General features: G+C 41.0%; 1 protein-coding gene across 9 annotated transcripts in view; it reads right to left on the minus strand.

The window, feature by feature from the left end:
* PTPRC (protein tyrosine phosphatase receptor type C) overlaps positions 1-16,142 on the minus strand; it is a 118,877-nt gene that overhangs the window by 14,802 nt on the left and 87,933 nt on the right. For all 9 annotated transcript variants that reach the window (XM_081493090.1, XM_081493088.1, XM_081493086.1 and 6 more), the window contains 10 exons: positions 12,165-12,273; positions 11,523-11,557; positions 9,161-9,270; positions 8,508-8,598; positions 8,341-8,417; positions 5,586-5,622; positions 5,391-5,488; positions 4,414-4,539; positions 2,114-2,271; positions 1,434-1,569 (listed from right to left, as the gene is read on the minus strand). In XM_081493090.1, the coding sequence (XP_081349216.1) occupies positions 1,434-1,569; positions 2,114-2,271; positions 4,414-4,539; positions 5,391-5,488; positions 5,586-5,622; positions 8,341-8,417; positions 8,508-8,598; positions 9,161-9,270; positions 11,523-11,557; positions 12,165-12,273 (977 nt within the window). The remainder of the gene's footprint in view (positions 1-1,433; positions 1,570-2,113; positions 2,272-4,413; positions 4,540-5,390; positions 5,489-5,585; positions 5,623-8,340; positions 8,418-8,507; positions 8,599-9,160; positions 9,271-11,522; positions 11,558-12,164; positions 12,274-16,142) is intronic.

Below are 16,142 nucleotides of genomic sequence, written 5' to 3' on the forward strand. Positions count from 1 at the left end.
GTATTCTTGGGGCTTCCTTGGTGGCTCAGATGGTAAAGAATCTGCCTGCAATGCAGGAGACCTGGGTTCAATCACTGAGTCAGGAAGATTCCCTGGAGAAGGGAATGGCAACCCACTCCAGTATTCTTGCCCAGAGAATTCCATGGACAGAGGAGCCTGGCAGGCTACAGTCCATGGGGTCACAAAGAGTTGGACACGACTGAGCAACTAACACACATACGAGAAAGCATAAAATACCAAACCCAGATTTAACTTTCCTTAACCTTTTATCATATTTGAATTCACTGTTTTTAAATAAATGACATACTTCTGATAAAGTTCAAGCTTCTTTGACGCCACCTCTAGTTTGACTGTATCCTTCCATTCTATGTTATTTTTCCACAAGAAATAATTCCTTTTTTTTCTGGTGGACAATCCATTTTAAGACTTCTACAATAATATGTCCACATTTATTATGTAAAATTTATTTATTATTTATAAATTATTTATTATGTATTATGTAAAAACATCATATTTCTCTGTCCTTTCTTAACAATTACATGCATCGTACTGTACATGTTTCATCTGGTGACTGTATCTGCTCATTGCTCTCATCTGAGCTCCTACCCACACTGAGAGCTACAGACCGATTAATCCTGCCAACTGCAGCAGAACGTGGTGTACACAGTCTATCTGCCCACATTCTGCTGGCCTGTTCCCATACTGATATATATTTAAAGTTTTCCATTTTTTGTTATCCTAGCAATGTTGAATTCAATGGACACTCTTGAATGTGTGTCTAGTTGTGCAGATTTGGAAATGCTTCTCTTGGGTACATACATATATATATGGAACTTCTGGGTCAAGTGCAGACATTCGCGATAATAATAGTCATCAATTACAATTACTGACTACATGTATGTTCTAGGGACTTGCGTAAGTGCTTTACTTGGATGACTTTTTGTGTCTTAACTCTGTAAGGTAAATACTATCATTATCTCCATTTGGATGACTTCATTGAAGCATAAGAACTTTAAAAACTGGTAGAAGAGTGCATGGTATTAAGAATAACTATCACAATTAGAAACTTCTAAATCTAGAAGTTCCAAAAACTAGACTCGTAACCACTGTACTGTACTATTATGTCTTCCTAGGTTTAATTTTATGAAATGCTGACAAACTTGGTTTTGGCATTTTTAATTGTTTCCCAACCTAGGATATGTAAATGGTATTTCATTATTTTTTAACATGTACTTTATAGTCATCTTTATTCCACAGTGCTCTCAGCCACCAATGCAAAATGCTTCTAACTTGACCGGTGCTTTAGTTTTCAGGAAATGGAAAGAAGTTGTTTGAGACTGAGAACAATTTGGATTTCCTTTAAGGTTACTACTCCCACCATGAAAAAAGATTTAAGTCGGAAGCTCAAAGTGAGCAACATGCCTAGAACATACCTCCACCTGAACCATCAGGCACCTCTGTCGCCTGAGCTTGACCACATAGCCGTAGACATCCACCCTGTTCTCTGCCTCCAGGCCTTCCAGCATGGCATCAATCCCAATGTAGGTGCCTGTGCGACCAACGCCAGCACTGACAAGACAAATGAATCGCAGGAAAATGAACAGAAGAGCCCAGAGGTGCCTCCCAACTCCCTCCCCACCCACCCCTCTAGGGTGATCCAGAGCCCCTGTTTGAGTTTCCTGAGCCACACAGCAAATTTCCCTTGGCTATCTATTTTGCATATGGTAATGTAAGTTTCCACGTTACTCTTTCCATACACCTCACCCTCTCCTCCCCTTTCCCCATGTCCATAAGTCTATTTTCTGTTTCTCCACTGTTGCCTGTAAATAAAGTCTTCAGTACCATTTTTCTAGATTCCATATATATGTGTTAGAATACGGTATTTGTGTTGAGGTTTGACAGAAAACAGCAAAATTCTGTAAAGCAATTATCCTTCAATAAAAAATAAATTAATTTTTAAAAAAGCCCAGAAGGGTTAAGCAGGGGAAACATTGTAACTTTCTTCTCATAAACTTTCTGGAAGCAACAACTGCCAAAGGGGAGGGTGGCCCGGACAGCCCCAGGGGTGCGGGTGTGAACAGCCCTGGTGCTGTGGGGCGAGGTCTTCATGTACCTGCAGTGCACCACGATGGGGCCGCTGAAGAAGTTGCTGAAAGCGTTTACCCTCCTGCGCAGCTTGAGGAGCAGGTGAGGGTCTTCAGGGACCCCGTGGTCCGGCCAGCTGGTGAACTGAATGTGAGTCACTGCTCTTCCATTTGCCTTTTCTTTTCTCTAGTCAGGAGATAATATTTCTTTTAGATGATTTTTTTTTTTTTTTAACTATGGAAAGTAAGTAGGTAGAAGGGAGGGCCAGTACAAAACACTTCTCATGCAAGTTTTTTTTTTCATTCATGATTACATTTTCCTCTCCAATGAATAACTAGGACCTGAGACATCATGCAGGGATGGCATGCAGTAACCGGTAAGCAATTACTTACCAGGAAGGTAACTAATGTATGACAAGTGTAGCTGAAACTGCTAGGAACTTTCATGCTGCCAAGCCAAAAACAAACAAACAAAGTAAAAACACAGGAACAAACACACAAAACCAGAGGCTGGTGGATGGGATTGAAAAGAAATAAAGTAAAAGCCACTCTCACAACGGTTTGAAATACTTCTTCTTGGGTAGGCAGACAAGTAGGACTATCATCATAGGAAGAAAGTCTGATTAATTATTTGACTAATACTGTATTTCTCATATTAGAAATGCCAGTTCAGACAGTAGACAGAGAACTGAGGAAAGTCAGCTCCAGATTACAGCTCATGTTCGTCCCAATTTCAAGGCAAGCACTAAAAGATGCATAATTCATAATCTCTAACCAAGTATGAAGAGGAACTACCAACTTGATTGGTTGTCATTTTCAGATCGGAAGTAACTGAGCTAATGAAGAAGAGTAATGTCAGACTAATCAATGTAACCAGATTGGCGTTGGCCTCTACATATCATCCAGATCTGTGACTGGTCCTTCCTGGCTCCAGTGCATCATATATTCAGCCATGAACCACTGGTTTCACAGCCCTCCAAGGTCATAGTTGTTAGTTGTTAGTGATGCTGTAAGACTTTAGAAGGCCATAGGAGAAGTAGGCAACTAGTATTATTTTTTTCTTGCACAAAATGTTTCTGGATCATATGGAAGTACAATTCAGATTACTGAGAAAACTTCCAATAAATGGAATTGAGAGAAACTATCAAACTTATCTATGTGTGTATGTGTGTATGTTAGTCGCTCAGTCATGTCTGACTCTTTACGACCCCATGGACGGCAGCCCGCTGGCGCCTCTGTCCATGGGATTCTCCAGGCAAGAATACGGAGTGGGTTGCCATTCCCTTCTCCAGGGGATCTTCCCAACCCAGGGATCGAGTCTCGGTATAAAGACCATTTTTAATATCTTTTTGAAGATATTTTCACATGCCTTTAAAGCGTAGAAGTTTTTATTATTTTCTCAGAGCTGTGAAGTCATCACCACTAATTATAGGGTATTTTCATGACCCTCCAAAAACCCTGTACAGATTAGCGGTCAGCTCCATTCCTGCCCCACCCACCTCAGTACCAAACAATCACTAACCAACCTTCTGTCCCCATAAGTTTGACTATTTCAGACTTTTCATGTGAGTAGAATCATATCATCATATATGGGAAGACCACCATTTTAACAGGCCACAGTGACAATTTTTTTTTCTGACCTAAACATTTTATCTCTCCTACAGAGTTAGAACTTTAGACTTCTTATAGTAGTCTCCATGCCATTGTATAAATATTCTTTCCTTAATGGTAATAAACCTATTGAGACTAAGGACTATTTTTATCACTCATTCAATAATTCAGTCATTCATTTAACACAATTAAGGAGCTCTTTCTACTTCAACGGAGAAGGCAATGGCACCCCACTCCAGTACTCTTGCCTGGAAAATCCCATGGATGGAGGAGCCTGGTAGGCTGCAGTCCATGGGGTCGCTAAGAGTCGGAGACGGCTGAGCGACTTCACTTTCACGTTTCCCTTTCATGCACTGGAGAAGGAAATGGCAGCCCACTCCAGTGTTCTTGCCTGGAGAATCCCGGGGATGGCGGAGCTTGGTGGGCTGCCGTCTATGGGGTCGCACAGAGTCGGACACGACTGAGCGACTTTCACTTCACTTCACGTCTACTTCAAGGGTCACAACATTATAAATACTTTGGATGCGATGTGCACAAAGATCATCTTCACTGTGACTTACTTAACCTTGGTGGCTTATTGTTTTAACCAACTCTTCCCCCACATAGTTCATTAAAAATAAAATTTCCAGGTATGTTTCAATGTCTCACATTAACTATTCCATAGTCACATTTTAGACTAACAGTATGAAAATTAAAATTCTATCAAAACCAAACTCACGTTTCCAACGGTCAGCTTCTGAATGATGTAATCTGGGCATCTTTTGTGCTCATTGATCTCCACAATCACATCTCCATAAACCCGGCTGCCCTCTTCCATTGACGGCCAGTATTCTGCACACTTGTTCTATGTTTAAAAAACCATTAAGCATTTAAGTTTTTCATTTAAATGAATTTGTTCATTAAACACTCTTTGTAAAACAAAACAAACAAGAAATGTGTTCTTTGAATGTCTCAAAACATTTTTCTATTCCATTTCACTGGGATGCTTGAAAAGTATTCCATTTCCCATGAAGTGCCCAGAAGGGTTTCCTTCACTCTACCCAGCAGATGACCTTCCCAGGCTTAGCTGCATACTAAATGGGGACGTACTTGGTGGTGAGCAAGAAATTATGTGGTTGCATGTGGTTAATTTCAGGCTGGGGTACACGGAAGTTTTCAGGCTTCCTAAAGTCACATTACATGAATTACCATCTATCTGCCCAAGGTCTGCATGAAGGTCAGTGTGTTTCAAGTATTCACAAGCACTTGTGAAACCAGCTCGCAGAAGTGTACTGAACTTGAAATAATACTGTAACAAAATAGGAATCCCATAGGAGTCCAGCACTAAGCAGAAACATTTATTTTATTCTTATATATGTAGATTTGTACGCTCAGTTGTGAAGTCGTGTCCAACTCTTTTGTGACCCCATGGGCTGCAACCTGCCAGGTCCCTTTGTCCGTGGAATTTTCCAGGCAAGAACACTGGAGTGGGTTGCCATTTCCTTCTCCAGGGACATACATTTATATATGTACATATTTTATCTTTCTATAGGTATGAAAATTTAAATCAAATGTTCAAAGAGAGAACTGTCTGTTTTGTCATCAAGCACATAGATGTGACTTTTTGAAATGCAATCCAACCCTCTCTTTTCCTAACATCCAGTCTCCACCTTGTGAGCCCTAGACCTTCACCCTGAGAACCTTCTGGGCTCCTACCTTGTTCCCTTCTTCACATCGAGTGACCATGACAATAACTGTGGCTTTCTGCTCCCAGATCATCCTCCAGAAATCATCAACAGTCTCATCCCTGGGACCTAGGGGGTAAACAAATGAAAACTGGTAAGAAATATCCTTTTTAAAGTGCTAAAAAGCTATTTTTCAAAAAGAATATCAGACTACCGGAGAAATTACCTTGTGCTGCAATGTATTTCCTGGGTTCTTTGAAACCCTGTTCAAAACAGACAAAAAAAAAATCATTTACTGAACGTTCAATTATTCATTTACATGCAAAAGTGTGAAGTAAGGAAGTTGCTTCAAATCTGTCATATCTTGAGTGTGTATTTTCTTGAGCAGTTTCAAATTATAAGGGGGAGTTTATTAACTCATGATCAGTCATTTAACTATGCCAAACATATTAACATTTACAAACAACATCCATGACTTCATGTGTCTTTGTGATATACCCTAAACAAAGCTGAAAAGTACGTAGGTTTTAGCTCCATCTAGGATGGTGCAGCAATTTATAAGAGTAATCAGGCATTCCTACATTTTATAACCTGTCAAGCTTTAAAGCACCCTCTGCCACAACTTAATCCTCCTTACCAGCCATAGAATAACTTTGGGGATTTTTACTCGATTTCTTTCAATAACTCATCCTGAGGTTAGCCTCAAACTTCTACCTTTTATCTAGTGCCGGGATACACCACTGATGGCCTAGAATCAGCCACATTATGTATTGTCTATAGAAGTGTATCCATGGGCTTCAGAGCTGAATAGCTGTGATAGAGGTGGTATATCCTGTAAAACCCCCAAAGTTGCTATCTGGCCCCTTACAGAGAAAGCCTGCCAATCTTTGGTTTCATAGAGTGACATTTTATGCATCCAAGATATATATTTTAGGTAAATTAAACATCATACAGAACAGTGTGAATATCATGGTAACATTTTTGGATAAGCAGGGGGTAACAAATATTCCATCCAAAAGGAGATCAGTCCTGGGTGTTCATTGGAAGGACTGATGTTGAAGCTGAAACTCCAATACTTTGGCCACCTGATGTGAAGAGCTGACTCACTGGAAAAGACCCTGATGCTGGGAAAGATTGAGGGCAGGAGGAGAAGGGGATGACAGATGATGAGATGGTTGGATGGCATCATCGACTCAATGGACATGAGTTTGAGTAAACTCCGGGAGCTGGTGATGGACAGGGAGGCCTGGCATGCTGTGGTTCATAGGGTCGCAAAGAGTCGGACACGACTGAGCGACTGAACTGAACTGAACTGAACAAATATTGCTGTTTTCTGCTTTATGTGTAAAGAAACTCTCAGTGAATAAATAGGAAACATGATGTGGTGGTTTAGTCACTAAGTCGTGTCCGACTCTTGCAGCCCCATGGACTATAGCCCGCTGGGCTCCTCTGTCCATGGGATTCTCCAGGCAGGAATACTGGAGTGGGTTGCCATGCCCTCCTCCAAGGGATCTTCCTAACCCAGGGACTGAAGCAGGTTTCCTGCATTGCAGACAGTCTGCTACATTGCAGATGGATTCTTTACTGACTGAGCCATCAGGGAAGCCCCAAAACAACTTAAAGGTTGCCTTTTAAGATGGGTGGGGGTACTGCCTAAATGGCGGACTGGGTGGGAGGAAGTTTTTTTAGTGTCTCTGTAATTTTTTTAATTTAATTTTTATTTTATATTGGAGTATAGCTTATTGACAGTGTTGTGTTAGTTTCAGGTGTTCAGCACAATGATTCAGTTATACATATACATGTATCCACTCCCATACAAAATAAAAAGTTTAAAAAAAGAAAGTTGTTCATATTTACTTCAGGGACAGTAAAATAGTCTGGCATGCTCAAGAGTAGTAGTAGTATTAGTCGCTCAGTTGTGTGCTACTCTTTGCGACCCCACAGACTGTAACCTGCTAGGCTCCTCTGTCCATGGGATTCTCCAGGCAAGAATACTGGAGTGGGCTGCCATTCGCTTCTCCAGAGGATCTTCCCAACCAGGGATAGAACCCAGGTCTCCTCTGCTGTCGGCAGATTCAAGAATATTCATGATAAAAACTGAAGTTTAGGATTAACATACATACATTACTATATACAAAATAGATAACCAATAAGGTCATGCTATAATATTCTGTGATAGTTTCTCAGTATTTTTATACTGCTTAATTTTTTTAATTTTGTGTGATGCATTACTTATTTAACAATAGTACAATAAATTACAATTTTAAAATATTTTGGATAAATTAACCATGCAGAATATCCTCAGATATTTACTAACTGAACACGGGCAAAGTAACAAATTAACCAGTGGCTTCCAGTCCTCACCTCTATGGTGAGGTGCAAAGGCAGGGCTCTTAAGAGAAAAACACACGCAGATAATTTAGGTAAAATATAGCAGACAACAGGCACCAGAGTATTTTAATTCTTAGTATCATTTTTTTGGGAGAGAAAAATTCTATATTACCTAGCAGTGATAATAAATAATAAATAACTGTTCTTGCAAATATTAGTGATGTTGTTGTTTATACCAGTGACTTTGATGGGCTTCCTTCAAATGATTTCAAATAATATTTCTAAAAACTTGCCAGGAGTGGACATGTGTATATATATAACTGACTTACTTTGCTGTACAACTGAAACTAACACAACATTGTTAACAACTTGTTGTTGCTGTCGTTTGGTCACTCAGTCGTGTCTGACGCTTTGCGACCCTGTGGACTGAAGCCCACCAGGCTCCTGTGTCCATGAGATTTTCCTGGCAAGGATACTGGAGTGGGTTGCCATTTCCTTCTCCTACACTGCAATAAAAATCTTTAAAAACAATAAAAATTTGCCATGACAAAGATGGAGCTGAATAGAATGTATAGACACAAGAAAAATGAAAATGGTCAGTGACAAATGGTGAGGCTGTAAAACCTGGCCGTTATGCATTTTTTACTCACATCAATATAGCTGGCATTTATATAGTTTGATCCTGCATCTCCGCTTATGTCAGAGAGTTCAACACGGTTGTAGTCATCTGCTCAATGAAAAGAAATATTAAATAGTGAAATAATGAATAATCAAGTAGCCTAAATGTATGGGAATCCAATTCTCAATCAACACTTACAGGGAAGGATATCAACATAGCGGTTTTTGTTCTGGTTAAAGCATCTTCGAGCATCCTTGATAGAAAACTTGGTGAATACCCGCGGAATGCTCTGAAAGACACAAAGATCCTTTAGGTCAGAGCAGATTGTAGAAAAACCACTTCCCCTCACCACTTATCATTCTGAACAAGTGAGACATCCTGGTACATATTTCCTTTACCCTGTTGAACAAGCTGCATATGGTAATTGAAATGAACATCATTAGGAATTATGCAAAAAGCGCTCTTTAAGAAAATGAAGGATGGACTACTTGGAGAATAAATCCAATGAGAGCAAATTTAGCAGTAATTGCTCTGCCACTTTCAAATTCATTGAAAAACACACTTGGATAATTATCCAGAGCACAAGGACACATCAGCCAAATGTATTTCTGGACATTACTTCATAACTAGTACTCATTCACTGAAGCAGCATTATCTTGAAATGTTGACTAGTTTTATGACTATGAATCTCTCTCCTGGTCTGCAAATACCTGATAATAATAGCTGCTTTGACTCCGCTGCACTATTATGTCGGATAAACTATCAAGGCCAACAGCTATACAGCACATTTAAGGTGGATCATGCTGGTGATGGAGTGAACCTTCCTGTCCTGTGGCAAGAGGAGCACACACCTGAAATTCAGCCAGGAAGAGCCGTCCTTCATCAGCGATCTTTCGCTTGTAAGTTTCCAGCAAAACATCTGCATGGATGGGCTCCACGTTCATCAGCTGCTTCTCATCATCTTTAAACACATTAAAGGTTCATGGCTAGTATCACATCTCTTTCCCACGTTCATACACATTTCATTAGAAGCAAATCTTGGGTTAAGTCCTGAGTGTTTTTCCTTCTCATAGACAGTCCACCTGGAACATCTCACTCACATAGAGAGATTCACTGTAAACCTATGGCGTCTAAATTTGGGGCTCTAACACTCTTCTCATCTTTTATGTATTAATCTTTCCCACTGACTTTCAGGTCTTCCACCCAGTTACCCCAGAAGGGCCCCAAACTCAAGATGTTCAAAGTCATCTCCCCTTTATTCTAGCATCTCAAATCTCAGCAAATGGGACCACCATTCCCAAAGTCACCTAACAAGCAAACTGCCAAGTGACCCACAATTTCTCCCTCTGTCCTTACATGCAACAGGTCACCGTGTACCTTCCACACCTTCTGCCCATGGTCACACTTGGGACCCCTCCTCATCCACATGACGACCCCTCTCCCTGCCTCCAGTCTGTACCACCCTGACTGACTTTTTAAACTGCCACAAATTCATCTTCTGATCCGCAAATATGAACGTGCAACTCCGCCTGCTGACAGAAAAGCTCACACTACTGTCTGTGCTCCATAGTCTACAGGTTAAAGTCTCAATGTTTAACGTGATATGTGAGCGCTTTTTATAATGTCACATGACTCATCTCAAGCACACTCTTGTTCTATATCTTAGGCACCAATATTCGCCATGCGCACCACGGAGGTTCTCCCCATGCCTCCATTCCCACTGCTCTCTCTGTAGAGAATGTCCTTCCTCACTGTCTATCTGCAGTAACAGATTTCAGGCCAAGTATCACCACTGTAAGGAGATCTAGGGCTACATTTCTTTGTTACATTATATACATTTTATGACAATTACTATACTTACCTATATTGTATTTTTTTAAATTTTATCTAAGTTATTGTGAAATATTGTAAACATATAAATAAGGGAATATGATGACTACCCTTATACCCGGGACTCGTCTTAATGTGATAGTCTGTATACTTGACTGTAAACACACTGTGTTCACTTTTTATGCCACCAGAGCATGAAACTCATTATATACCAGACTTGCGAAATAACTTCCTAAAGAAGAAAATCTATTAAAGTAAAGAGCTATAATTGCATATGGACACTGACAAACAACAGTTGCCTAATCTTAAGAGAACATAAGCTGCCACACACGTCAACAAATGTTCCTCCTCCTATCCATGCACATCTAGCAGCATTTCTTTTAGTATCCATGTTAATGTCCCCTATTTATTAGATGAAGAAAAAAGATGTCCATTGGGGTTATATTCAGCTTTTTGACTGTGGGAATCTTCTCTCCAATCACAACTATCAAGCTGTCCATGTGCACCTGTCCCTTTGGGTGGCTAGAGCTCCCTGGCATGCATTCATTCTGACCTAGGGCCACCTTCAAGGTCTTATGGGGTTTGGGTAAGTTCTAACCACTCCAAGGGGCAATCTGTGGCAACTCTGACACAAATGCTCCTTGACCCCTTCTGAGACAAGTTAAAACCAAACAGAGGCATTCTGAAATGTTTTCTATCTCGAGTATGCAGAACCAAATCATTTTCTTTATTATAAACACAGTTTCAACTTCTTAACCCCATCCCCCTTTTACTGGATCAAAAAACACATTTTTAAAGAGAATTGAAAGAAGTACAGTAAAGGTTGAAAAAAAGAGAGAGAGAAAACATGAAATACGCTCTCATTTCCTCAGTCAGGTTGTCATCTTTTGTCATGTCTGTCAATGTGCCTTTAGTGGGAACAGCCCCCATCCCACCCTTGCAGGGACGTGAATACACTTGCCACCTCCCTGTCTGTTTGACTTTCCATCTGCTCTTCCATCACTCTCCCACTTGTTGGCCTAATGATTCCCCACCACCTTAGAAGACCTAGATGCTTGCCTTCTGCATAGACAGCTTTCTGTCTCCTGTCTCTCTATAGCACCATACACATTCCATGACTATGGCACCTATCAAATTCTGTCATAGTTGCCCACATGTCTGTCTTCCTCTATGAGACCCTAAAACTTCAAATGCAGAGTCTGTGACCTGTCACTGCCGTAGTTTCAGGCACACTCTGAGAAGGTACAGATCCCTGCTGGTTAAATAAATACATCAGTGAATTTAAATTTTATCACAGAGGAAGTCCAGGTTAGATTTAAAAAATGTTGAATTATTATATAAAACAAGGGGGATATTTGCCAGTGAAAAAACGTGCGCACTTACCTCTTTCAACTAGTTCTTGCTGCTCATCTAAATTGCTGTAAAGATAAGAAATGTAAGTTTGCATACTCTTAAGAAACAGAATGCAGTTGGCAAGCAATTTATATTTAATGAACGTCTTGAGGGAAGGAGGAAGCAGAGATGGGGAGGATGAAGGGGAAGAGGGGAGGGGGTAGGAAGGCGTCATGGGTGGGGAAAGGGGTGAAAAGGAGGGGAGGGAGAAGCCAACCGGGGTGGTTGGTCAGTCTCAGAGAAGTGACCACATTGTTTTTATTTGGAACTTCTTGATTTTCACAAAGTGTAGTTGTTCCTGGCCAGAGGAATGTATATGCTTCCCAATATATTTCTCTCCATTGTCACTTCTAGATACCTATGACCCACTTCATACTAAAAGAACAGACATGTTCTTTTCCTTGATTATTACTGAAGGAAATCTATCCCATTATTAGTGAACATAGAAAAAAATAATATTTAATATAAACCAATAAGACCACAGGAAAGTCTTTCATCAAAGGTTGGTGATGTCCTAGACTTCTCACTGTCATCTCTGAATTCCACTTAATTGGTTCCAAGGTGGCCTCATAAATGGGACTTTCGTCATTATAACTATTATTATTATCTTTTCATTTTGAAATCAGCTCTTACCTGGATCTTTTCTTATGCAGATCATAGATTTTATAGAGAACAATGAGCAGGGCTATCGATGTCACAATAATCAGAAAGACCAAAAATACGATGACTGCTTTCGCGTTGTCTAGAGATGAAAAAGAACACATGAGGAGAGCTTACTATGGCAAAGATGTTGCTGGATTCTTTGAAATCACTTTTAAAGTACTTACATTTTAACATTTTCATTTCTTTTGAAGTTTTAAAAAAATATAATTTTTAGAATGAGGCCAAAGACAGGATGTTTTTGATTGTAAGTCTTGCCCATATCTTGCCCATTTATTGGTTCAGAACCAATAAAATATTTCATGTTTTAAGAATTCATAGAGTATAGAAGAGCAATTCTCTTCCTTTCTACTAAATAATGTCCATTTATGAGACACTATTATTTAGATTTAATTATCTTTCTTTTGGTCACTCTACAGAAAGGGATCAAATAGGTAATCTAGTTATAATTCTCAGAGATAACCTTCTATAGTTTAACTTTATGTGCAGAACTAGCTAGCTTCTTAAGGGGATCAGAAAGGTCACTGTCCCACATGAGATAAACCTGCTCATGGAGGTATAAAATCAATTAACCACAGGACAAAATTATTTTATTCTACACTTGATATTAGACTTATCCTGACGTGAATTTTCACAAAGGTTTAATGTGAAATCACATCCTTTCTTGGAGGAAGGGCAGAGAAAAGAGAGCTTATTGGAAATATCTCTTGTCCTGAACAAGTAGGTAATACTGTTCATCTATGGTGAAAGCCCAGTGAAATAATGTGGAGATTTTAAATAATGTGGACATCAGGGCCTGAGTCCTGGATACAGACTGCTTGGGTTTCCAGCCCAGCTCCACCACTTCCTGGGTGAGACCTTGGCCACAACCTTATTATCTTTGTATCTCCATCCCTAATTAGTAAAATGAGGCTAAGTTTGGTTGACAGGAGACATTTAGCATAGTGGCGGGACATAGTCAGTACTAATTATTCACTATTCACCCCAAATATTTTGGGTCTTAGTGTGTGTCACTAATTTAAGTATTTAAGATGTCTCAGAGAATGAGACAAAGATCCTTGTCCTCGTGGGACTGACGTTCTGGGAGGAAAGACAGTTAACCACACACACAATAAACAAGCGAAGAGTGAAACAGGTTGGGGGATGATGAAGCCGGGAGCGTCAGCTGCACAGTGCTAGAGCAACTGTGAGGAGAGCCCCACGTCCAAGGGCAGAGGAGCCACAGCAAGACGGCAGGAGGGGAGAAATCGCGTTTAGAATCAAACCCCATTCCCGCCAGATGCTCAAAGGGCTCAAACAAACCTTGTGCACACCAGGACCCAGAGACTCCACAGAGACTGAGACAGAACTGTGTCTGGGGGTCTCCTGAGGAGGTACGGGTTGGCAGTGGACTGCCGCAGGGGCAATGGCTCTGGTGCAGCAGACCTGGGCGTGGCATAAGCCCTCCTGGAGGAGGTTGCCATTAACCCACCATAGAGCCGCCAGACTGTACACAGGACTGGGAAACAGACTCTTGGAGGGCACAGACAGAACCTTGTGGACCAGGGCCCAGGAGAAAGGAGCAGGGGTCCCACAACGGATTGACCCAGACTTGCTGTGAGTACCCAGGGGTCTCCAGCAGAGGTGTGGGTCGGCGGTGGCCTGCTGCAGGGTTGGGGGCACTGAGTGTAGCAGTGCGTGCATGAGACCTTTCGAAGGAGGTCACCATTATCGTCATTACCTCCACCATAGTTTGGCCCCAGGTAAATAACAGAGGGAACACAGCCCCACCCATCAAACAGAAAATTGGATTAAAGATTTACTGAGCACGGCCCCGCCCATCAGAACAAGACCCAGTTTCCCCCTCAGTCAGTCTCTCCCATCAGGAAGCTTCCATAAGCCTCTTATCCTTCTCCATCAGAGGGCAGACAGACTGAAAACCACAATCACAGAAAACTAACCAATCTGATCACATGGACCACAGCCTTGTCTAACTCAGTGAAACTATGAGCCATGCTGTGTAGGGCCACCCAAGACGGACGGGTCATGGTGGAGAGTTCTAACAAAATGTGGTCCCCTAGAGAAGGGAATGGCAAACCACTTCAGTATTCTTGCCTTGAGAACCCCATGAACAGTGTGAAAAGGCAAAAAGATAGAACACTGAAAGATGAACTCCCTAGGTTGGTAGGTGCCCGGTATGCTACTGGAGATCAGTGGAGAACTAACTCCAGAGAGGAGGAAGAGACGGAGCCAAAGCAAAAACAACACGCAGTTGTGGATGTGACTGGTGATAGAAGTAAAGTCTGATGCTGTAAAGAGCAATATTGCATAGGAACCTGGAATGTTAGGTCCATGAATCAAGGCAAATTGGAAGTGGTCAGACAGGAGATGGCAAGAGTGAACATCGACTTTTTAGGAATCAGCGAACTAAAATGGACTGGAATGGGTGAATTTAACTCAGATGACCATTATATCTACTACTGTGGGCAAGAATCCCTTAGAAGAAATGGAGTAGCCATCATGGTCAACAAGAGTCTGAAATGCAGTACTTGGATGCAATCTCAAAAACTACAGAATGATCTGTGTTCGTTTCCAAGGCAAACTATTCAATATCACAGTAATCCAAGTTTATGCCTCAACCAGTAATGCTGAAGAAGCTGAAGTTGAACAGTTCTATGAAGACCTACCAGACCTTCTAGAACTAACACCCAAAAAAGATGTCCTTTTCATTATAGGGGACTGGAATCAAAAGGAAGAAGTCAAGAAATACCTGGAGTAACAGGCAAATTTGGCCTTGGAGTATAGAATGAAGCAGGGCAAAGGCTAATAGAGTTCTGCCAAGAGAACGCACTGGTCATAGCAAACACCCTCTTCCACCAACACAAGAGAAGACTCTACACATGGACATCACCATATGGTGAATACTGAAATCAGACTGATTATATTCTTTGCAGCCAAAGATGGAGAAGCTCTATATAGTTAGCCAAAACAAGACTGGGAGATGAGTGTGGCTCAGATCATGGACTCCTTATTGCCAAATTCAGACTGAAACTGAAGAAAGTAGGGAAAACCACTATTGGGTATGACCTAAATCAAATCCCTTATGATTATACAGTGGAAGTGAGAGACAGATTCAAGGGGTTAGATCTGATAGGCAGAGTGCCTGAAGAACTATGGACGGAGGTTTATGACATTGTACAAAAGGCAGGGATCAAGACCATCCCCAAGAAAAACAAATGTAAAAAGGCAAACAGCTGGGAAAAGAAGAGAAGTGAAAAGCAAAGGAGAAAAAGAAAGATATACATACCCATCTGAATGCAGAGTTCCAAAGAATAGCAAGGAGAGATAAGAAAGCCTTCCTCAGCGATCAATGCAAAGAAATAGAGGAAAACAATGGAATGGGAAAGACTAGAGATCTCTTCAAGAAAATTAGAGATACTAGGGAACATTTCAAGCAAAGATGGGCAAAATAAAGGACAGAAATGGTATGGACCTAACAGAAGCAGAAGATATTAAGAGGTGGCAAGAATACACAGAATAACTATACAAAAAAGATCTTCATGACCCATATAATCACGATGGGGTGATCACTCACCTAGAGCCAGACATCCTCGAATGTGAAGTCAAGCGGGCCTTAGGAAACATCACTATGAACAAAGCTAGTGGAGCTGATGAAATTCCAGTTGAGCTACTTCAAATCCTAAAAGATGATGCTGTGAAAGTGCTGCACTCAATATGCCAGCAAATCTAGAAAACTCAGCAGTGGCCACGGGACTGGAAAAGGTCAGTTTTCATTCCAATCCCAATGAAAGGCAATGCCAAAGAATGCTCAAATTACCGCACAGTTGCACTCATCTCACACACTAGCAAAGTAATGCTCAAAATTCTCCAAGACAGGCTTCAACGGTACATGAACCGTGAACTTCCAGATGTTCAAGCTGGTTTTAGAAAAGGCAGAGGAACCAGAGATCA

The sequence above is a fragment of the Giraffa tippelskirchi genome, chromosome 5, assembly GCF_054371585.1.
Source record: "Giraffa tippelskirchi isolate mGirTip1 chromosome 5, T2T-mGirTip1v1.2.pri, whole genome shotgun sequence".
NCBI lineage: Eukaryota > Metazoa > Chordata > Mammalia > Artiodactyla > Giraffidae > Giraffa > Giraffa tippelskirchi.